General features: G+C 37.3%; 1 protein-coding gene across 5 annotated transcripts in view; it reads left to right on the top strand.

Annotated features, from left to right (window-relative positions):
• LOC134528584 (influenza virus NS1A-binding protein-like) overlaps positions 1-24,902 on the top strand; it is a 145,497-nt gene that overhangs the window by 113,578 nt on the left and 7,017 nt on the right. For all 5 annotated transcript variants that reach the window (XM_063362335.1, XM_063362334.1, XM_063362331.1 and 2 more), the window contains 9 exons: positions 1,335-1,522; positions 2,182-2,380; positions 3,175-3,357; positions 4,896-5,027; positions 10,692-10,818; positions 12,838-13,059; positions 15,204-15,449; positions 21,847-21,972; positions 24,256-24,429. In XM_063362335.1, coding sequence (XP_063218405.1) covers positions 1,335-1,522; positions 2,182-2,380; positions 3,175-3,357; positions 4,896-5,027; positions 10,692-10,818; positions 12,838-13,059; positions 15,204-15,449; positions 21,847-21,972; positions 24,256-24,429 — 1,597 coding nt within the window. The remainder of the gene's footprint in view (positions 1-1,334; positions 1,523-2,181; positions 2,381-3,174; positions 3,358-4,895; positions 5,028-10,691; positions 10,819-12,837; positions 13,060-15,203; positions 15,450-21,846; positions 21,973-24,255; positions 24,430-24,902) is intronic.

Below are 24,902 nucleotides of genomic sequence, written 5' to 3' on the forward strand. Positions count from 1 at the left end.
TTATGTAATGATTGTATGCACTGCATTACCACTGGAATATGAAATAATTTTCGTGGAGGCAGCTGGATAGATATATGATGTATGTTTCTGAAGGCATCTGTGTGTGAGTTGTGCGTATAACACATATGAGATGGTTACTATTTTGATGTCTTCCTTAGTGTAGTAACTCCCACAACTGACTGTAACATGTAAGTTCCAGAGTATAATTGGGTATTGATACTTTTATGACATTTGTGTTTGTCCATAAAATTTAATTATATTGTACACAAATATTTTTACTTGTAAAAATAACAAAAGCTTTTCATTAACATCAGCCAATCAAAGCTGCAATGCTTCATAACCCAAATGCATAGCTGAGTACTTTCTTAAAATATTGTTGGATGGCTTGGAAATGAGTAGAGAATTTATGTTTAATTATACTCTTTTATAATATTTTAAAAGTTGTTGGAAGTGGTTTCCCTCAATAGTTAGGTACAAGATTATATGGCGAATTGTGATAAAACTGAAATAACACTGCAAAGCATGGCCAATGCAACATGACACCATAGTGCAATATAATATATTATTTAGCTCCAAAAACTAACTAAAACATGAAAAATATCAGTAAATTATCAAAACTTAACTAACGCATATTACAAAAGTTTGATCTTTTTTAGGATAAAACAATTGAAGATAATTTATTTAGTAAATCCAGGTACCAAAATTTTAACTTAATGGATTGTAAAAAGTATTTAATATTAGGTTGTTTTGATATTGCATTTATTATTACATTAATGATGTTGGCACATTTGATTTTTCTGGGTATATCTGTTCTAGACAAGATTATATGGAAGTGCATCAGATGAAAATCAAAATGAGATTTTAGTGAAAGAGTGTTGAGAAAAAAATTTTAGTTTAATATTTTTTTAATAATACACTTTATTTATGAATAAAAACAATAGCACTGAAATCCCTGGTTTTAAAAATTGTTCTAAAAAAAGGGGGTTGTCTGTAAAGTCGGTTTACGGACAATAATTTTACGTTACAACGTCATAAGAAAAAAATGGATGAAAAATTGCATACTTTTTAATTTTCAAATATTATTTACAGTTTTTGCAAGTTTAATTTAAATAATTTGTTTAAATATAATCACGAACAATTAGTTATAGAAATAAACTAAAATTAAATCAATGTCAATAAATTGTTAATTTGAAATGACTGAATTGGACAAATAAATAAAAATTTTTAAATTGCTGCTTTTAAGAAAGCCGGCTTTAACCTGTTTGATATTATATAAGATTTTATCGCACGGTGGTTGACCGGTTAGGTCCCTGTGAATAGTGTGCTTGGCCCAGGTTGGCAGCACGGAGTTCCACGCGCACCGTGCGGTGCTGGGCAGCGTGAGCCCCTACCTGTTCGAGCAGTTCACCGCGGACGACGAGAGCAAGGGCACTGCCCGCGAGAACGTGATCACCTACAAGCTGAACGGCGGGTTCGACAAGTCTGCCCTCGAGAAGCTCATCCACTACGCCTACACTGCGAGGTAATCGCTCACAGCAGCTACGTGGATCAGCGTTCCTCCTCCGATAAACTTGTGGGATCATCTTTAATTGTAATTGTATTAAATTGAATAATATTGTTTTTTTTTTTAGTAGTAGTAGTAGTAGTAGTAGTGATGGAAAGCTTTGCAACTTTGAGTAGTCTACTGACCCTAAATGATAATCGGTTGTTATAGGTAAATTTTTATTAAAGCCATTGTATTTATTAAGATTAGTGATGGGTCGAATCCCAAATTTGAATCCCAGAAGGTAACTAGAGTATACCCCATCGAAACTGTTAAAGGTTGAAAATGAAATAATGTACAATAAATGAAAAATATGAACTATGGCATTGAAACATGGTTGTTTCACAAACTTAAGTTCACGGAATCAATACAAATTGTAATTTTATTACAATTGTATTTATTGGAATCTTTTCCCTTGAACATCAAATCTTTTGAATACTAAGGATTTGATGTTGTTTGAGGATTTGATTGGCCCTTCCATAATTAAGATGTTGCATTTTTTTAAAAATTTGTTTTGGTAGTGATCTTGCATTGACTTTTTGGAATGCTTATTTTTAGCTTAAAGAGTTTTCTCGGTGTATCGTTGGCTGATGAGATGAGACGTGAAGTGTTTGACCGTGTGGCGTGTGGCGTGGCAGGCTGGAGGTGCCCGACTCGGAGGTGAAGGCGGTCTACCTCGCCGCCTGCCACCTCAAGATGGACGCCGTGGTGAAGGAGTGCATGCGCCACCTCATCCGCGGCCTGAGCGTCGACAACTGCATCGAGACCCGGTCCCTGCCGGGCATGGCCCGCAACAAGACCTTCGTGTCGCAGGTCGAGGACTTCATCGCCCGAAATGTAATTGCGAGCGAGAAGTGGGAAATTCGTAGCCGTGGCTGTTGGTTTTGAGTTGTCCCCCGTCTGGCACGGAACCCCTCGTTCGTGCGACCGCCTCGCACGCCAGCAGACCAGGCAGCGGCTGGTTTACCGTAGATTTCTGGTTGTTTCTGATAGATAGGGCCAATGGAAAAATGGTTACCATCTGTGAATAAAACAATTTAACTTAGTGCAAAATTTTGGTGAAAAAATTTTTTGTTTAAAAAAAAGTTATCAATTTCGTCATAATTTTGAACGTATCCATCAAGTTGATAAAATTGTTTCATTAGTTCAACATTTATTAAGAACAATAATTTTAAATACAGGTGATAACACTTACAGTTAATTGTGACATTTTTGTGTCACGCCCCGTGCCAAAAAAAAATTTAGTGTATATCCGGGTGTAAACACAATACACATAATAATTTCACTTTTAAGAAATTTGATCTTACTTTTTTATGAAAAAATAACAAAAAAATTAACATTGAAATATGTTTCTACACATAGCTCATGTACCTCGTTCGTGCCATCCATGAGTACATACATTGCAGATGGAGAACTACTTAGGTATCAGAATTATTGTCTTGAGTTGCAAATCTTTTGACTCATGTGAGGCTTTCAAAAAATGGTTTTCATATACACAAAAAATAAGTGTTTTGTGCAAATCTCAACAAAAAGGTAGAAATTTTGTGAATAGCATTAAAAACGAAAAAAAACTTAAAACTCGCTGTGTCGTCTCGACGATGAGCCGGGTGTGTGCGCGCGCGTGTCGGCAGTTCGAGCAGGTGTCCAAGTCGAAGATCCTGCTGTCGCTGGCGTGCGTGCGCGTGGAGGTGCTGAACCAGACGCGGCAGGAGATGTCGCTGGTGGCCGGCGAGAGCGTGTGCCAGCTGGTGCTGGACTGGGTCCGGCGGCAGTGCGACCCAGAGTCCTTCAACGTGGACAGCATCCTCGAGAAGGTGGGCCGCACGTCTATCGTCTCGCCCCCTTGTCGTCCGTGCTAGAAACAAGGTCACTGAACGTCAATTTGAAACTGACACATCAAACTACTCATACCTCGCTCTGCGAAATAGTCCAGGCCACACCTCTTGCACCCCCCTTGTAACACTAGTTGCTTTTGTCGTTCATGCTATAAACAAGGTCACTGAACGTAAATTTGAAACTGAAACATCCAACTACTCTTTGCTCGCTTGCTCTGCAAAATAGTCCTGGCCACACCTCTTGCACCCTCCTTGAAACACTTGTGGCTTTTGTCGTTCATGCTATAAACAAGGTCACGGAACGTAAATTTGAAACTGAAACATCCAACTACTCTTCGCTCGTTTGCTCTGCAAAATAGTCCTGGCCACACCTCTTGCTTATTTTATTTTGAGCAGAAGCTATCGTGGATTAAAAATTTTATTGTGTTTTAATTCTTAACCATATTTTGTGTGATATTGTAAATTTCGCGTCGTTTTCATACGACGTAATTTTTCTCAATTCTTGAAGTTGGGTTAGCATTTTTTCGGCAACAAACAACCAAATTTACTAGATTCTAAGACATTTTTATGACTTTTTTTTTGCTTGGAAAATGTTGTGCATCGTACAATTATTGGCATTAATACGTAAAATATTTGATTGTTTTTTTATTTGAAATATGATTGTGTTGATGACTTTATACACTTGCAGGCAATAATAATTGTAGGAGAGCAATTTTTTTATCTGGTAGTTTACACACAATCATAGTAAAATAAACCACAAGGGATACACCTGTGAAAAATTGGCATTCATTTTTGTCTGCATTTATAATAATTTGATCTATTATCATTCTTTTTATGAGCTTTGTAAATTTATTTTGTGTGTATTCTGATGAAACTAAAGCTATTTTTCAATAATAAATGGCAAGAGTCAAGTCCTAAGAACTGTTTAATTAAAAATGGTATCAATCAGCTTTGCACTCTTGCTCTTAAGTGCTAGACAACGTTTTGGGGTTTTCGACTGGCCAAATTTTCAGAAGATGTGATTGCAAGTCCGCGTAGCGTACACAGGCTCTCATTTTCTTTTTCATTATTGTGAAATATATATATATACTTTACAGGCATTGCCAGCCACTTATTTCCCTAATACTTCTCTTTCATAATGTTATTTTGGGTTCCCGCTAAATGTTTTGTTAAATTTGAGAATAGTTATAGCTAGGGACACCTGTATTTCGTGAATACATTTCGTGTCAAGGTATTTCACAAAACACTGCAGCTTTTTCTCCTGTGGTTATTGGCTGAGGTCGGTGAGAGGTGTCGTCCCGCTCTTGACGGGGCCAATGAGAATGTGGTCACCGTACTGCTGCACCCTCACAATTTGCCATGACTCTTAGAAGAAAAAGCTACAGTGTTTTGTGAAATACCGTGACATGAAATTAAATCGCGAAATACAGGTGTCCCTAGTTATAGCTGCAGTCTTGACTAGTGAGGCCTGGTAAGTGGCGACGACTCGGACGAGACCGGTGTGTGTGTGTGCCCAGACTCACCTGCTGTACCTGGCGATGGACAACTCCCTCCAGGACTGCTCCGAGCTCCCCACGGGCGACCTCAGCGACACCGAGATCGTCCAGGACTACAAGAAGATGTCCAAGAAGACTCACAACAACCACAAGGTATCCTGGCTCTTTCATCCCAACTAGCCTTTCTTCTCAGCATCTCTTCCAATCATATTTCATCTCTCATGAAGTAACCTATTGGTATTGTGGTAGGTAAATTAATCCCGTCACTTTACCGGTAATTAAATACAGTAAAACAGTCTTACGAAAATCCCACTAAATAGTAATTGCCTGCATAATAAGTAGGGACCTGAAAAATTCGCGGTTTCAATAGCCTTCAGGATAGACTCCACATTCTCCTGTACACTCGGGCAAATAACGCCAGTTCATTGGCTGCTGACTTGTGAGTCGTCTCAGCTGGTTTGTCTTTAATTCGATCCTTCTTTGGTTGAGGGTTTATTATTGGTTGAGATTCGTACAGATGAACAGTAAGCCAATAGCAAAATCATCTAAAAGGTGTATGTATTTGACTTCTAGCCTATCGCCGAATGAATCAGCATTTTTTTCCGGTCTGTAATATTAAGTTAACAAAATTTAGTACCTATTTAAATACATACAATTAAGTGTTACCTTTGGAAAAGATCAAATTTCCAATTACATGGAGTAACTGGGTTTTACTTTAGTCCACAAATATTTGTACCTGTTGGCAAAAGCATAAATTTGTTGTAATTGCGAGGCTTACTGTTTATTAATTTACTGACACAGAATATATACAGTAGAACCCCGATTTAACGAAGTGCTATAGTTACCGAAAATGTTTACTCTAAATCGATGTTTTGTTAAATCCAATTTACCGATTTTCAATGACCCCCGCACTCATAATCGCGTCCCTGCGTTTCCATATCGTAGACAGGGTCGACGCCGATATCTTGTGCTGCCGTGCTATCTCAGACTTTGTCAACTTTCCATCTTAAACGTTTTTGATCTCGCTCGTACGGCCCCCGGTTCGTACGTACAGATTTTCAGAAACCGTGAAAAATTAGGCAAAAAAAAAAATTATGAGAAGTGTAAGAAATACGTTAAAGTTTATTAAAAACAGTCGCAACCTGCAGCGTTTATAACAAATACGAGCTACATACACATTGCGTCACAGTAAAAAATAAAAAAAATAAAAAATGACCGCAAATTGATGGGAATTTACCGTCCATAGCGCGCCGTACGCGGAGAAAGGTAATTAATTGTACTCGGTCAGCTGTTGTTACGGCGCGGCGTAGCCGCCTGCGTGCTCTCTCTGTTCGCTGAGCTGCGCATGCGCAGTATAACTCACTCTACCCTCCGCCTAGACTCATGACCTTCCATCAGCAGCCAGCCAATAGACGCGAGCTTAGCGGAAAAAAAAATAAAAGCTCCACCGCCCGTGTCCCAGTTTTGTCCAGTTCTAATACCAGTAACATAATCGAATCGTCAAAAAAACGTAACAAAGCCGATATCCAAAAACAGTAAATAAAGTCATGTACAGTAGAATCCCGCCGATGCACGCGGCAGTGTCTAGCCGAGCTCGGCGCGTCCACTATCGCACGAAAAGCCGTCTCAGCTGTCATGTTATCTTACCCGCCCGCACGCACGAAAAGCTGCTGTGGTAGCTTCTGCGAGAGCGTAAGAAACTCGTCCGGCCAGGCTGGCGGTAGCGGTGGCTTGACATCATACGTGACGTGACGCGACGCTTACCTCTCCCATCCCCTGTTAATTCTTCAAGGCTCATCCCTCCCAGAGCCACAAAACTTGTAAACCCCCCCCCCCCCCCCCCTTTTTTTTTTCCATCTAACATTTCAACACATTTCCTCCCTTATTTCAACCTTCTGCGTGAGAAACTGTCAGCATCCTCCTCCCCACCCACACCGCGTGTGACAAAAGCCAGGTTGTACAGTCCATTCTCGGTAAAATAAATATTTTTATGGGCTTCTACGACTGTCCTTCGCCGTTAAGAAATACTTTATAAGTTTAAGTTATTATGATACAATTTGTTTATTAGTCGCACAGCAGTTTCTGCTGAAAAATTTAGCAGGGCCGTAAATATATTTATTTTAATGCATAGGTAGTTACTTTTCCATCTGCAATCCAACGTGTTTTTTTTTTCTTCTTTTTTTTTAACGCTGCGAAGGGACGTGGAAAAATAATTGCTTGAGCTGTCAAAATAAACATCGCTGACGGCAAGGGCGGGAGCGCATCCTGTCCGTCTGTCGCTGTGATTATCTACTCCAAAAACATGTCACAGCATTTCAGGATAGCATTGTTCTTATATCTTTCGATTATAGCCGAATGTTTTCTACCTGATCCACACAAGTTCCTTCGACATGTTTTGAACGAAAATAACCAGCCGGCTAGCATAGCCGAACTCGTGTGCCGCGAATTCCTTTAGCGCGAGTATTTTATGTATTTGTATATTTGTGGGCGGCGGGGGGGATTGGGGGTTAGGGGTAAAAATTGGCCCGAAATCTCTATTGCGACCATTCCGTTTAAAGTCAGTTTTTCCGGAAACCGTGAGTGGTCGCATCAGCGGGATTCTACTGTACCAATAAAAAAGCTAAGCAGGTTGTCAACAGGCAGTGTAGTCAATTCCAATAGTAATCTGTAGTCAAAATCCAAGAAGAAAAGCAAAAAATCGAAGTCCGAACAGCACTTATAAAAAATGTATTCCAAAAACATAAACACCGCGCACAAAGCTCTAACTGAGAATAATGATAATGGCGTATTGGTGTGACGTGGTCACAAGTTGAAAAAACCTGGAGGATGGGACAGGGAATATTTGGAAACGTGTGATTATTGGCTAGCACTGTTACTATGCGGGCGTGATTGGAAGATAACGTGGTGAGTCAAGCCAGGAATAAAAAAGGGGGAGGGGGATGCGGACAAAGAAACCCTTCATGACGTCATGTGTCGCGGACAGTCTATCTATTCAGGTGCGCGCAATGGCACGCACCTACGCAATTCAGTTACAGCGCCCGGAGTTTTTAAGCAATTTGAACATTTTTTTTAAAATTTTTTCATGTTTGGACAGATGATGCAAAGACACATATTAATATATAGTACCTCCATTCTATTACTGACACCACAGAGTGTATTTTTTAATAAGTTTCCTTTACAATTTACTTTCAGTTTTTGGAAATCTATATTATTATTTTAATAAATTGGTGTTTTTTGATGGTTCCTGAAAACCTTTCCGTTAAATCCCTGTTTTCGTTAAATCCGTGTTCGCAAAATCGGGGTTCTACTGTATTTGCTGATTATTCTACTAGGACCTTTATTATTATTTATTTATGTAAATTTTTACCTTATTTGTCAGTATTATATTTTTCGAATTAAAAAAAATGCTTTGGGTTTGAAAGTATTTAAAAATTAAATGTTTCTTTTCCATTGGGTGAAACATTTAATTAGTTTTCTTGTTTTTAAAGTAGTAATGCACAAGGCAAAAATAGGCTCAGCAAGGAAGAAATATTTTCTAAATCATTATGGAATACAGTCAAACCTCTATCTATCGAACTGGCATGTATCGATTGTCCGTATTTATCGTATACTTTCTACGGTCCCGGCAAAATTGCCATACAACTAAGGTTAAAAAAGTCCGCTTGTACCGATGTTCGAATTATCGTTTTGTCCGCATTGATCGTACAAAATATGTGGTCCCGTCACTATAAATTATAATAGATGATCGTTTAACCATAAAGATTTTGCAGAAATAACTATTTCTTAGAAAGAAACCGTCATAAAAACAGTAACGATAGTATACAGTAGTAAAAATCACCTTAAATCTGCAGCCAAGTAATGGAGCACGTAAATATGAAGAAAAGACAAATGAACAACAACTTACGAAGAAATATGGATGATGTACCATAACTACAATACAAACCCAATTGTTATCCTAAGATAATTACCATAAAAAGAACTAAAGATTCTTTGTCAATACCATAATTACTACAGAAGCACGATAGCTACCACATTTGCACTACAGTTACCGTAACAACTGAGATGTATATTTACCGTGACGGTAATGTATTTATTTATGACATATTAAAATTAATGAACATTATTGAAAAAAAAAGATGTTAAATTTTTATATGTACGTTTGGCACATGTTGCGAAGAAATAATGCGATCTGAAAGAATGCAGTACTACTACGAAAAGTGAAAAGGGTACTCGTGGATTTTTAGGTTATGGCAGTCTCTCTCGTTTTTCAGTAATATCGGCCGAAAATTAACAAGTGTATCGGAAGTCGGCAGAAATGCCGATTCAACTAAATATTGGCAAAATTGGCTTCTTCAGTACAGCTCTACATTTGATGACATGAGTAAACATATTTCAGACTTCAGGATATTGAAAAAGACTTTAATTTCCATGTAGATTTATTGTGCGTATGTTTTTTTTTTTGCAGGTGTAAATTGAATTAAGTAAAATACTTCCATTTTTATTTATTTTTCAACTGATTTAACTTTAATGACAAGTAACTGATATATTTCTGACACTAATTTTGAGGTTGAAATATTATTTTTTAAAAATTCTTAGAGTGAAGTCCACATCTATTGAATGTCCGCATCTACTGAATTTTTTTGTTGGTCCCCTGAAAAACGATAGATAGAGGTTTGACTGTAACAGCAAAGACAAGCTTTTAATTGTACACACACATATTTTGTGAGGATGCTTATTGTGAAAATGAAGAGGGAAAGTGCTAAACAAGTAAGCCGGATATTTTTAAATGGTATGACATTTGTTAGGCGTACAAAACAATATTTCGTGAAAACTTTGCATTGTGATAATTTGGCCTTGAAATTATACCGTGTTTTCTTGCATAATCGTAGCACATTTTATTCTAAAATCAAGTTTGAAAAGTAGGGGTGCGACCATTATGCGGAAAAATTTATTTTTGTTAGATAAAGTTATTCATAAAAACAAAACTCATTCATGGAAAGTACCTTTATTTAAAAAGTGAAGTATTAAAGAGCAAGCCAAACAATTTAAATTAATAAGTTATGCAACAAAAACCTTTCAACTTTAAAAAGAAAAAGAAAATCTCTGATCCAAATGCAAGCCGAACGAACGCGTAACTATCACCGTAGTACACACCACGAAAGACTGCATGCCATCAGATGTAGTTAACTCGGCACTCGACGGAGAGCGCACGTTGCACGCATTCAGCCAGATATCAATATCCGGCTGCATGTGCGCGCTCTATACGGGAAGCAACATAACCATACATTAATGATTGCAACGAGCGCTGGCTACATTTTCGTAAGCGGTACACCGCGGCGACGCAGACGAATAGATAGAGGTTATAATGTTTAAAAAGTCTTTAAAAGAAAATCTACACGTCAGACAACTTCGTATTTCCGTTAATTAAATGTATTTCCGTTAATTAAATGTATTTCCGTTAATTAAATAAGTAAGAAGTAATGTCCGAATAAATATTAGTATTTCTGTTTTAAAATAAATCGTTTTTATACGGAAAAAATACCAACACAAAGCGCTCGGAATCTAATAGCGGGAACAAAAACATCATGCGACATTTACGCAAGTTTTTTTTTTATCATCCAAATTTTTTGACGCTCTAAAATAAGGGTGCGAAGATTATGCGAGTGCGACGATTATGCAATAAGAGGGGGTAATTGAAATTTTACTCATCACGCGGAAAGAAGTTACACTTCAATAAAATAAATGAAAATAATTAGTATAGGCATTGGGGCGTCGCCAGTGTTGCCACCCCGGCGAGTGAGGACCATGTGGGCGCAGGGGCGCCGGAAGACCCAGCTGCAGCCGGCCAAGCCGAGGGTGCTCATGTACTCCCGGGACATCGGCCAGCGCACCGAGTCCGAGAAGGAGAGCGACTGGAACCTGATCGTGTCTGCCAAAGTCGGCGGTGAGTGACGCTGTTTCCGTCTCGAGCAGTCTCGTTACATAGAACATAGGTCAGCGCAAGATCCAAATGTGACAAATTCCTTTTTTTGTGGCCAATGCGTGCATTCATTCAACTCTCAAATCATCCATGCTACCTACCACGTGTTTCAATGATTTAATTTTAATTTTTTGATTGAATTTTAAGACAGTTATGGAGATGATCTTATGTCTTTTGAGATAGTTTCTGAAACCTAAAATTATTATTTTATAAAAATCATTCTGAAGTAAAACTTGATTCTATTGGAAAAGGGTGGGGGGGAATTGAAAATATTTTATTTCCTGGCATGTTTTCAAATCATTCTGCAAGATGGCATTGTGATATATAAGAGTAGTTATTCGTTTTATCAAATGGTTTAAGTTAGGTATAAATATAATAAATAATGTGATACTGTAAAATGGGTTGGTTGGTGTGGATTAGCAACATTTAAAAAGTAAAATCATTAGGAATTACCATTTTAAAATTTTGCTAACAATCTCTGAAACAAACAAGTACTATGATGAAGCATTTTATGTATGTTAAAATTATTTCTTTTATATTATTTCATTTTTGACTCATGAAACCTAGATTCGGATTTGAGGCACTCTGAGATTCGGATCGAGAAAATTGGGATTCAAACCATCACTAGTTATTAATGTAACTGAAATAACTGAACCTTTCACTTAAGTTATTATTTGTACCTTATTTCCCAGATCTCTCCTCTACAAAGTTACCATATTGTAAATGTGGTTTAATTTAGCTTTATACTTGAGAAAAATACCTATACGAATCCTAATTAAATGCTTAGTCCTCATAAGTAAACCTTAGAAATCTCAGTTCTTCAATATGGTTAGGATTTTAGTTCCTAGTGAAATTTTCTGACTAAGTTAATAGAGTTTTGGAAATAGGAAATTGTGTAGTTGTGCATTAATGAATAAGCCACCTTGCTGTTTAATTTAAGAAAAAAATTTTAAAAATGGTATTGTATTGTGTACAGTTAGCAATTGTTTTCTGACAAATGATTTCCACACTAAGGATATTTAGTCACAAACATTTTTTTAATCATTTAGTTAATCTTGTAATGATGTACTAAGCTCACTTTGAGGATCTACAGTGACAAAATCTATGAAATTGCTAGTATGCAAAGCACAGTATGAGGTTAAGTCATGAGATGCAAACATATCAATACTCGGTTATTAGTGGTGTGCGAATATCCATAAAAATGTCTGGATTGTAATGTTGGGGTTGTGTGGTGTGCGTTTAATAATGAGTCGTGTATTTCCAAAACTGGCCATCTCCACAAAAAAAATTGTTTTTTTTTTTTCTAGAAAATCAAATTCCATGGTAACCCACAGTGAATAAGGAGCAGTTAGTTACAACAGCGGCCATATTCGTTTAATAAACCGTCTTGAATGCCACATCATGGAACTGAGTGAACAGTTTTCCTCGATTTCTCTCAAAACTGTTCTGAGGGAGATGGCCGGTTCGGGAAATACACGACTCGTACACTGTTTGCTTGTAAGCTACGACACCCTCCCTAAACGGCTTGTCCCCTTGCAATGTCTGTCTGTGGATTGTAATGTTGGGGTTGTGTGGTGTGCGTTTAATATACTGTTTGCTGTAACCTACTGCACCCTCCCTAAACTGCTTGTACCCTTGTAATGTCTGTGGATTGTAATGTTGGGGTTGTGTGGTGTGCGTTTAATATGTGTCGTGTATTTCCAAAACCGGCCATCTCCACAAAAAAAAAATGGTTTTGTTCTAGAAAATCAAATTCCATGGTAACCCACAGTGAATTAGGAGCAGTTAATTACAAAAGCGGCCATATTCGTTTAATAAACCGTCTTGATTGCCACATCATGGAGTTGAGTGAACAGTTTTCCTCGATTTCTCTCAAAACTGTTCTGAGGGAGATGGCCGGTTTTGGAAATGCACGACTCGTATACTGTTTGCCTGTAACCTACTGCACCCTCCCCTTGCTGATTGCGATGTGTGGGCGGGCAGACCACACGTTCATGGCGCTGGTGACGCTGAGCGGGCAGCTGGCCACCATGTCGGTGCAGCTGCGCCTGAACCGGCCGTCCAGCCCCTCGCCCGTGAGCACGCCGGAGGCCAGCCGGCCGGCCAGCGAGGAGAAGCCAGACCTGTACTGCCTGCTGGCCAGCATGAGCTCCGTCAAGTGCTCCGTGGGCTGCGCCAACCTGGACGGCGCGCTCCTCGTCTGTGGTCAGTGCTCCTGTTTGGACTTGTGATGTTTTTAAATTTGTGTAAATATGTTGGGACTTTGAGACATTCCTCATATCAAGACTGTGTTTGAACTTCCCGCGCTACTGGCTGCGGTAGCGCCACTAGCTGGCAGTGCCGGCAACTATTCAGTCTTTGTTATTGCGCCGCCGCAGTAAGTCGTTCTGTCAGGAAGATGGTGTTATCAGTCCACAGTCAAAACAGCTCCCGTTCTTAGCTCTAGCTTGGGAAGTCATCTGAATGCTTAAACCAAAGATATAACGAGGGTTAACTGGGTCATTACCATTTCTTTCCTTGAAAGTATTTCAGTAACACATAAACTCTTTACACTCGCCAAGGAACCTGGACAACACGCTCCTCGTCTCCAGTTCTAGCTCGGGAGGTCGTCCGGCTGGAAGTAGGCCCGAGTCCGAATGCTTAAACCAAAAATATAACGAGGGTTTGCTGGGTCATTACCATTTCTTTACGTGAAAGTATTATCGGTCTCACTCTTCGTAAATTTCCCTGGTTCACCTGCCTTGGTGCATTTGTCAGTGTGTTGAATTACCACATCTTCGAATGTGTACCAATAAAACCCTGACTAGACGTACTTACTATATATTTAAAAATTATATATATATATATATATCTGTGGGTGTTCCTTAATTATTTGGTTCAAGTGTGTGTTCTTGTAAAATACCAGACTTGAAACCAACTTTTTAATTATTTGTTTCCAGTTAATTTTGTAAGTTTGCTGTTAATTCACTATCTGTAATGTTGATGAAACGTCCATTCTGCTGGACACAAAACAAATACATTAGTGGCCATTTATACATTAAGGGCCAAATACAATTTAAACAAAGCATGCAAGCGAAAAATAATTTGTTGCAAAACAAAGCACGTTAAACTGTGGACTATCGAGAAGACAAATTATATAGAATTATAGAAAAATATGTGAATGAGAGCCGGTAATGCAGAAACAGAAAATGAGAACGTATCTTTGCCGTCAGGATATGGACACCTGCAGCTGCGAGTCTTTCATGGGTTTGAGGTTAGTGTAATACTTATAAAATAATGTTTTAGCATAAAATGAAATTTTCGGCGAGTGTAAATAGTGTACTACTCTTTTCTGTGTTATTGAAATTCTTTTATGAAAGAAGTTTTAACTCATCGAACCTCGTTATGTTTTAAGTTTAGTACTTAAGAATAAAGTTTTTTTTTTTCCATAACAGCAATTACTGAAAACTGAGGTTTTTGTTGTAAAACTAAACTAGTACCAAACCAGCCAAAAAAAAAACTTGGCCACCCATAATATATTTATTAAATTAAATTATTTATTTATGGTATGTCTTTATTCACATTTATTTGAATATTATAGTAGAATCAATTTTCATTTGTGAACATCATTTTCTCCAACAAAAAATAGTTAAAGAGTTTGCTACTAGTAATTTTGTTGCCTGCGCTAGTGTTGTAAGTCATGTAACGGCACGAGCGTGAAGCAAGGTGTCCACAGTTAGTACTTTCGTGCTAGATCTAGTACTTTAATAAGTTTTTTTAGTGGTCAAGTACAGATCTAGTACTTTTTTCTTTAATATAATATTATTACAGTAACTCCAATATGTTTTATTATTAAGCGTAGTTATTTTTAAAAAATTATGGAATGTGTGTTTGTTTGGTGTGATATATTTAAGTTCGAGCATTACAATGTCATAATAACTTCCTAAATTGTTAAAACCATAACAAATTATAATTTATAACTAGGGACCGGAAAAATTCGCGGGTTCAATGACCTCCAGGATGAACTCCACAGTTCTACGTACACTTGGTCAAATCTCACCCACTTGTTGGCTGCTGTCTTGTGAGACGTCCCAGCGTAGCAGCCTGTGATTCTTATAAAGCTTTGGTCGGGTGTTTCTCATTGGCCCAGAGTCATCCAGGTGAGTTGTGAGCCAATGGCAGAGGCAGCGCTGAGGTGTAACCATTAGTATTTTTAGCCTGTCGTGAAATGAATTCGCGAATTTTTTTGGTTTCTATTTATTACTTTTTTTTTCAAATCTAGTACTTTTTTCTCTGTTAAGTTGGTGCGAGATATTTTTCCCTTGTGGACACCCTGGCGTGAAGTCGTGTGTGTGTGTGTGTGTGCGCAGGCGGGTACGACCGCGGGGAGTGCCTCAAGGAGGTGGAGTGCTACGACCCGGACACGAACCTGTGGGTGTCCCTGGCGCCCATGAGGGAGGCGCGCGGGCGCTTCGACGTGGCCGTGGTGAAGGGGCGCGTGTACGCTGTCGGCGGCAGCAACGGCACCAGCGAGCTGGCCACAGTCGAGATGTACGACCCCGCGGCGAGGCGGTGGTCCAGAGTCACCTCCCTCCCCCTGGCCCGCTGCAACACAGGCAAGTGGCGCTCCGACGCCCGGCGGCAGGCAGGTTCGGTACCGTGTCCTCGGAGAGATGCCAGCTCTCGTCGTGTTCGCGGTCTCCCGTCGTGTCGATAAGCGACTATTACCTCTGAATATATATACTGTATAGAAGTCGCCAGCCCAGGTTCAAATTTCTAATACGGTTCTGAGGTAGTTGGTTGATTCGCCGCCGCGATCGCCACCATCTCCAGGGCATTGACTTGTGGTGGTCCCTGGCGGACAAGTGTCGAACTCTTCAAACACCCCTTCCCCCCCTCCCGTTGAACGAACTCGAGCTGCAGTGAATGATGGGTTGGGGGGTGTGCGGGGGAATGACAGCGGGCGACAGTGCTGCGCTCTAACGTGTAAATAACAACCTAAGACGATACAGGGCGTTACGGCAGCACCCTGCAGCGGTGAAGTTCCCAAGCTGCTCATCATACGCTTCTGAAAAACGTAGAGTAAATCCTATCCACTCGCGACTTCTATACAGTATATATATTCAAAGCTATTACTCTCTCTCGCTAATCAAACCCTCTAGAATTTCAGTTCTGGAGTAAAAAAATATTTTGAGAGCTGGCATTTTCCTTCGCTTTGCTTTTGTGTGGAAAGTGACACAGAGATGCATGTTGGTTTTCTGTGCTTGTTTTCTCAATACGTGTTGCAAATGTCTTCCACTTTTGTAACTTCTGCGATGTGGTTTCAAATGCTTCGTATTATGATTCATAACTTTCAATTCTATAACAGTGTTTCATTTTAGCTACCAGTTTACACCAATACCAAATTTTTTTTCTAATTTTAATAGTTCTTTCAGAGCAGTTCATATAGTTAAATTCAGTTACAGTTTTTTTTATTGTAAACAATGAAAACTAGCTAATGCCTGTTATGTGTTGCAATGCCTCTTTGTAATTTATTTAAAATTCTTACACACATACAAAGCATCTCTCTACCTATCTCTTTTTATTCATCTCTCCATTTCACTCCATATATCTGTCTCCCTATCTCGATCTATATATCCTTATATCTCACCATGTATATATTCGTATATATTTTGATAGGCATCTTCATATATATCTATCTATTTATATAAATATAGCTGTATAATTCTCTAAATCTCTAAGCCTTCATTTTTATCTCTTTGTATAGCTATCTCTCTATACCTCTCTGTTCACGTATCTCTCTCTTGAGGTCAAAATGAGAAAGTCTTATCCCTTTTTTCGCTTCTGCATAGCAAAAAAAAATTTGGTTATAATGAAGTTTAACCCTAATTTCTTTCAGATGTGTTGGTATTATGTTTCTTTAGCAATATTCACTTCATGATGGGATAGTAATGATTCTTCCTAGAGAGTTCTTTTCAAGGTATTGAACACATTAATAGTATATTAGCTTTAATACAGCTACTACATGAGGTACTTCAGAACAGACAACCATTCCATAGACTAATACTTCCATGGTTTTAAAGGTCAAGCGTGCAAAATTTCATAGAGATCGGATAAACGATGAGTAAGTGCAATGACAAAATTTTATCAAGAATAAATAAATTCTGTTTTAAGGTTAGGTTTTATCAGAATCTCACCTAGACAGTACGGTAATTACCATTACGATTTCCCATTCAATATGGTCAAATGTTTCGTTCCCACCAATAATTAGATAAGTTATTTTTATTTTTGTTTTATTTTTTGGTCCATAAACTTCTTTTCTGTTATGAAAATATGTGTTTTAAATTTTAAAACCACTTTTTGTCAGGATATTACCGGTTACTTACAGAAACACGAAGTTAGTGATGTGTAAAGTTTCTTTCAAAGATGTTTTCAACCCAAGTCTTATCTGCAGCATATTCATATTTGATCAAGTTTACTGTATAGAGTGCGCTAACTCTGTCTCATGTCGAGTGAACTACATTTAATAGCCAACATTCTTTCGTGGTTAGTCTGTACTAAGATGATGGAATGGTGAGATTTCACCAAGAATGATAGAATTATGCTTTAAGGTTTTTGTTTATCGAAATCTCATTTAGACAGTGACCACCTCCTTGTTTTGAAGATTAAGTGTGCAAAGTTTCAACACAATCGGATGAATGTTGTGTGAACATATAGAAGATGAACTCACAATCAGTATTTTTAGCACAAAAAGTAGCGGAACTTTTTTTTCTTCTTCAAATGTTAAGCTCATTAAATGTATGACTAGGGGCTGATATTGTTATTTTTTTATTTGCTGTTTTTACAAATTTAAAATTTCCTATAATGGTTTTTTTAAATTTATATTTTGAAAGTAGTTGTCTTAAATTATACCTAATATTTTAAATTCTGGAATTTCATTGGTGCATAGGAATTCCTGTTTGTTTTATCTTGGGGACCGACTAACGATAAAAGGGATTTAAGTTTTACATATTTACTTTGACTCACTACAACCATTGTAATTTCTAATGCAATTGTTAAAAAAATTAAGTTAATAAGCAAGGAAATTTATCAAAATTTTCTGGCAGTAACATTTTAGTGTGTTACCAAGTTCCTGCTTATGTTTGTGTCTCATGCTAAAAGTGGAAGACATTGTAAATCATTCTAGCAATAGCTAGGAAGACAATCAACGTTTCTTCTGTTCAGGCTATTAGATAATGAAACGGTAAATGTTCAGGAGCATTTTCCATGGTGTGTCGCGGCTCACCAGTTACACGCAAGGTAAAACAGGCAATGGTATGTGCTGTTTACTATATACTTTTATCAAGAAAAGGTTTCTTTAAACATTAAGCTCTTTCTAGGTTCGTCTACAATCTTGCACTCTCTTAACGTAAGTAATAACTCAGAATTTGTACCAAGCATTGTAGACTTCACCCTGGAAATAGAGCAAGTGATGAATTTAATTTTATAATTATGATTGCAGTTATTTAGGAGAAAGGACTTTCTAAGAATGTTACAAATTTCTGGTAAGTTACAAACAGTTCCGAATTCAAATTTTTAGTATGTTTTTGCACCTTGTGTGCAGTGATAAAGTGTGGTCCTTCCTCTTAGATATCTAGCACACTTATTTTTTGAATGTTGGTGACTGTACTTGTAAATACTATATTTAAAAATAGGAGATAGTGTACTTTTGTATAATTGCTCTCAAGAATTAAAACATTTTTTTCTCCTATTTTACTTTTCAGCAATTGTCGAACCCAAGAAGAAAAGGTTGCATCTAAGAGTTTCATGAAGAGAGTGCTGTGGCTCTAGACTTAGCACTTAACGTTTTAACCACAATGTTAGCGGTTGTAATGTGTTGGTGCAGTCACAGGAGCAACAGCAAACATGACTTTATTGGCCGTTAACAGAGATGTTCAAGTGGTTTGTAAACCAGCAATCCTTGGTCTGCATCGCTTGTCAAGTTAACATCACCATCACAATTATTTGTTCTATTTATTTAAATCTTTGTTCGAATAAAGTTATCTTTTTCCCATTTAATACCCTACGTGAACCTAGTTGCTTATTTCTAGTACTGAATAGGGTCATATTTTGGTTTCGGTATCGATAATTTGAAAATTTTTATAGTCAAATGACTGACCTATTGTATATTCACCTTTAAAAATATTTAGTCTGTGCTGTGAGTATCTCAGGTGGTTAGCCGTAAGTTGTAAAAAATTTATTTTTTTATAATTCTCGCAGCACTGTATACTACTGAGGATTGCTGATAACAGAAGTTTTTTTTTTGTGTAATGTCGGTTCTAAAAGTCATGTTGCACATTACACTGTTACATAATTGCACAAAATTTAATTGCTTATAATATGTATTTAAAGTCATTGGTGTAACTCATTGGGGTTGGTTAACATTATTGTAATTTGACATGCAAATAGTGCAGTTTTTTGCTGGTATAGATTGTGTGTGGTTGAATGGTTGTAAGATTTTGTCTCCAGAAGAATTCCGTCCAAAAAATCTGGGAATTCCAGTTCTTCAATATCAATACCTGGGCGATGTCCAGACCTTACTATTAAATCTAGTTTCTTATTAAAACAATTTTTAAACAATTGAATAATGGTGTATATGTTGTGTTCTCATCCAAGAAATTGATTCTGCTGATTGTCTTGTCTTGGAAGCACCTCTTGTGTTGCAGATTGTAAATAACAATTCTGTTATCAGACAGAATTTGCTGTATTCTCATTCCTTTTTCTTTTTTGTTTTTGTCTTCTGCGATATGCATGCACTCAAGAGGCCCAGTTTTCACAAGGAATTGGTGAGGATTGTTTGATGCCGTTTGCATTTCATCGGCAACCACAGTTTCAGTTCGGCACTTAATTTCCGAAACTCAACAGTTTGTGTTTTGGCTCGTCATCCTGTTTCTCCGCCTGCTTTTTTTTTTTTGTCGTTCTTTGAATGTGAGTGTTTAGAAATGATGTGTGTTTTTACTATACCAGGAAAATACTGTCTCTTGGGGGGCAAAAATGTAGCAGTGTGATGATTGTGATGTTGCCTTACCACCATAACATTACAACGTGTGGTGCGCTAGCAGCCTGACGCTCGGAACAGAAAACTTCTAAATAGTTTCTTCTCCACAAATCCTTGGTGAGTAGAAGATTGTCCAGCTCAGTACTTTTCTCAAGACAGAACTTTAGATCCGGGAAATGCTCCTGAGAATGATGTATTCAGCTATATGAATTTGATCGTAGTATATAACATGTCTTGTTTGTTCATGAAGAAAATTGGCAGTTTTCAGATCATGATTAAATATTTTTCAGGGGTACTCTACTACTTCTGAAAATGACTTTGCTTTCATTTCAATCCAGGTTTTGTTGTGGAGTTAATGAACAAAATGCTGCATCACAATAATGAAATTTTAGAAAAATGATTGATCGTTTTGATTCATTAGGTATAATAATTAAACTTACTTCACAGTTAAAAATTTAGTTGGGATTTAATATTTTTTTAATATGTGAATTTTCATTTTGTTTCTGCAAATAAACTTGTCATTATTTTTCATGATCAAACTTACATAACTCTTGTTTGCTGAAATAAACAGTCTAAAAAAACTAGTTACTATATATAGGAATTGCAGACTTTTTCAGGGGTGTTACTTCAGTGAAACCCTCTCACTTTCTAATCAAAATTCTGTTAACTTATTTTAATTGTTTTATTTATTGGGGCAATATTGTAATTTGTTGTGGGATTGTGTGTTGAAATATGGTATTTGAAAAGAAAGAACTTGGGAGGGTTTTTTTTGTATAGTATTGAACCTGCATTTTCAAGCTAATAGCTGTGGAAATGCATTGGTTATCGTATAGAGATTTGGGTTTGGTTTTGGGGACTGTTGTGTTTAAATTTTGTCATTCTTGACACATTTCAGTGTTTTTATCCTTTTTTGCAGTGTGCCAGTCTTCCCAGAGCTCTCTTACTCTGAACTGTAAAGTATTCTTAACAGCTTTGTTCATGATTTATGATTATTCAACAAAATAGATCTTGAGACTTTACTCAACATATATTTATCATAAGGTTATTCAAAATAATTATGTATGGCTGTTTAAATTCTAAATGATAAAAAAAAGACATATGAAACATTTACCAATTAAAAATAAATAAATAAATACATGTGTGCTATCATCACAAACATGTTGTTAGACAAACATTAGTCGTCTGTAAAGGCTAAGGGTTTATATAAATTTAAATAATTCAAAATAAAATTGTCAAATTTTGAAGTCCATTTAAAATTGGACAGTGTGAAAACATAGTTGGATAAACTGGAAGTATGATATTGGGGTTTACTTGAAAAACTAATATGTTTTCTGGTAAAATAAATTGATTAGGTGCATGTGTTTTTCCCTGTATAGTATAGTATATATGAAAGTGAGAAGTTATTTTATAGGTAGCCAAATTTTTTTAAGTGGATAGTCGTAGGATTCTTAATTTTTGGGTAGCTCTTTGTATAACGCTTTTGTTCAGCAACAAAATGCTTTTCAAGAAATTGTCTGTCTTGTCCAGACCCTCGTATTCTTAATAACATTTAAACGATTTCCCTAGTTTCTATTTTCATGTTCACTTGGGTGCTTCATATTATCTGCTAATAGTTTGAGGCATGCCTACTACAACAGATGGTGGTTTTTGTTAGGTAGTAAAATTCTAATATACTTAATTATTTTAGAGTGCAAACTGTGCTTAATGAAAAGTATGCTGTCTGAGACTGTTGTCGATGCTTCGTAATATTTTTAAGACGTCTTCACGCTCCGCAGTTGGGGATCGCACGCTCTCGCAAGCTCGAACGTAACAGTCAGACTAGCGGAGCTCTGGTGTGTTTCCGCCGTGCTGGCCGTAGTGTTTTGTTTTTTTCAGTTTATTTTTTCTGCCCCGACTGCTTTTGACTAGAGGTAGAGTCGCGTCGGCGGAGCGGAAAGGACGCGCGCTCTGAACGAGCGGGGACTCTGGTGTTGCAGGCGTGTGCGACCTGGACGACAAGATCTACTGCGTGGGGGGCTGGAACGGCCAGGTGGGCATCCGCCAGTGCGATGTGTACGACCCCGTGGACGCGTCGTGGACCCAGATCGCCCCCCTGCAGATGGGTAGGCCACTTCGAATTTCTTCCAGAAAATATTCGTTAATTTTACCTGGCATTTCATTATTCAAAAATTTGTTACGATTTTGACAGCCAAGAAACATGAAATGAGTTTTTGTGATGGAAATGCAAAACATATCCTGAAGTAGCCAGTGGCATTGCAGTTAAACCTAAAAAGTTTCAGTTCTGCAATAAATTAAATTATCCTTATATGTACAACCCAAAAATGTTAAAAATTAGGGATGGGGTGAATCCTGATTTCCTCGAATCCGAATCCTAACTCAAATCCTAGACTGGATTTGCCGAATCTCGAACCCAAACCTGAATCTTTTAACAGATGATATCCACATATCTAATGTAAGTGATATGTATTCTGCTTGCACTAAAAGTCCCTTGACTTTATTACATGTAGTTTGGTACATTTCTGGTATAAGTGTATATAAAGACAATAATTTTTTCTTGAGAAATTTCAGTTTTAGTACAGATTAGCGGTTAGGATTTTTTCTATAAATAACTAGAGGTCTGCGAGCCTAAGAATTTTACTTCGAGCCGAGCTCGAGCTTTTGTGGTACAGTTACACTTTTGGGAAATTATTTTTATCTTAAACTTAGTGTAATGTTTGAATAAAGTATTAAAATGAAGTGGGCTTATTATTTATTATTATTTTGGGTAACTATTCACATAGTGTGTTTACATTTTGCACTGCTAGAAAAAAAATAACATTTTTTTCCATTGAATCTTACCTGTTTCCATTGGTTCATTAGTAACTGATATCATCCAACTAACATAACCAAGTATATGTTTGTGTAAATGTAACATATCTTTGGAAAAATTTCATCCTTGTCAATTTTTCTGGAGTCCTTACTGAGCTTCAACAAACTTAGCACCAAAAATCTTGTTGTTTGAAAAGTACATTCACATTGTTTCAACATTTCCACTTTTCCTCACAATAATTCTGAGAGAGATTGTCACAGAGTATTAAATTCTGTTCTTTAATCTATCATGCAGAACAATAATTTGTTCTGCAAGTTCAGGAGTTAAATTAGCTCTACGATTGGAGATGAGATAGTGTTTCCAGCAGAAGAGAAGCATCTCTCGCTGGCAACCTGCGTGGCTGGAATGCTTTAGTAAAATTGCTTAACCTCAAAATTAGTGTCATAAATATCTGTAACTGGTCATTAAAGTTTAATCAATTGAAAGTAATAAAAATAAAAGCATTTTACTTAATTAAATTTACACTTGCAAAAAAAACATACACACAATAAACCTACATGGAAATTAAAGTCTTTTTCAATATCCTGAAGTCTGAAATATGTTTACTCATGTCATCAAATATAGAGCTGTACTTAAGAAGCCGATTTTGCCAATATTTAGTTGAATCGGCATTTCTGCCGACTTCCGATACAGTACGCTTGTTAATTTTCGGCTGATATTACTGAAAAACGAGACTGCCATAACCTAAAAATCCACGAGTACCATTTTCACTTTTCGTAGTAGTACTGCATTCTTTCAGATCGCATTATTTCTTAGCAACACGCCAACCGTACATATCAAAGTTTAACATCCTTTTTTTTTTCAACAATGTTCTTTAATTTAATATGTCATAAATAATACATTACTATCACAGTAAATATACATCTCGGTTGTTACGGTAACTATAGTGCAAATATGGTAGCTATCATGCTTCTGTAGTAATTATGGTATTCTACAAAGAATCTTGTTCTTTTTATGGTAATTATCTTAAAAAAACTATTGGGTTTGTACTGTAATTATGGTACATCATCCATATTTCTTCATATGTTGTTGTTCATTTGTTTTTTCTTCATATTTACATGCACTATTATTTGAGACAGCAAGTTTCAGAAAAAATTTTAACGGACTTTATATCACACATTTAACGGCGTAAATTATGAGACCTCGGGCAATTTAAACGCTTTATACGGAAAAACCTACCATGCGGGACCTCGTAAGCGAGTTTTACTGTATTATTTTTTCCGTAAATAGTAAAAAACCGAATCCTTTGACGAATCCTATATCAGACCTGCCGAAGCTTCGAATCCCTAGGATTCGGCGGATTCGGCGGATATTGGATTCGGTCGCCCCATCCCTATTAAAAATGTAACTTTGACAGCTAATTATGCGAAAAGTAGGCACTGTATATATTTTTTTAATTTCGTGAAAGTTAAACAATTGAAAAAGTCTACAAGTTTATCTGAAAATACTGTAAATATAAACTCAGGACCTGAAAAGGGAGGCACGCCCTTAAGGAATGTTGTTTTCCCCTCCCTAGGACGGTACCAGGCGGGTGTCTGTGCGATGGGTGGCATGGTGTATGCCGCCGGCGGCTGCGACGCGTGGAACTGTCTGAACTCTGTCGAGGTTTACGATCCTCAGGTGGACACTTGGTCTTACCTGCAGAACATGATAACTGCCAGGAGGGGTTGCGGGCTGGCAGTTTTTGGTGGTAAGTATGAGACTGCGATTCTGGATTGTTTAATTTTGGTGCATTGTTTACTAGCGCCTGGATTAAAAAATAAAATAAGATTTTTTTTACTGTTTTTGAAGGAACGTGCATGCTATCAATTCCTTTTAAATTTTATTTGTAATATATTGTTGTAGCCACACAATGGTTTATTAAACCTCTAGGCCAACTCGAGCCTTTCGAGTTTTGTGTCAACGTCACTGATCCTTACCGTGAGTAAATCACAAAACCGTGGAAACACTATAACCACAAATAGTTTACAAACTTTGTCAATTCTTATACTAGTTTAGCAAAATTAATTATACTACGTGTCACAAATTGCAAGGTTTATTTTCGGATGCGATTGACATTCCTGTTCTCAGATGAAAGTTAGTTGCGGTTTTGAGGCCCGTGGGCTGACTGGCCAACTCGCAGTTTCTCAGGGGGTAGGTGTGGGCCATGTGGCTGAAAATAGA

Source organism: Bacillus rossius, chromosome 1 (assembly GCF_032445375.1).
Source record: "Bacillus rossius redtenbacheri isolate Brsri chromosome 1, Brsri_v3, whole genome shotgun sequence".
Lineage (NCBI taxonomy): Eukaryota > Metazoa > Arthropoda > Insecta > Phasmatodea > Bacillidae > Bacillus > Bacillus rossius.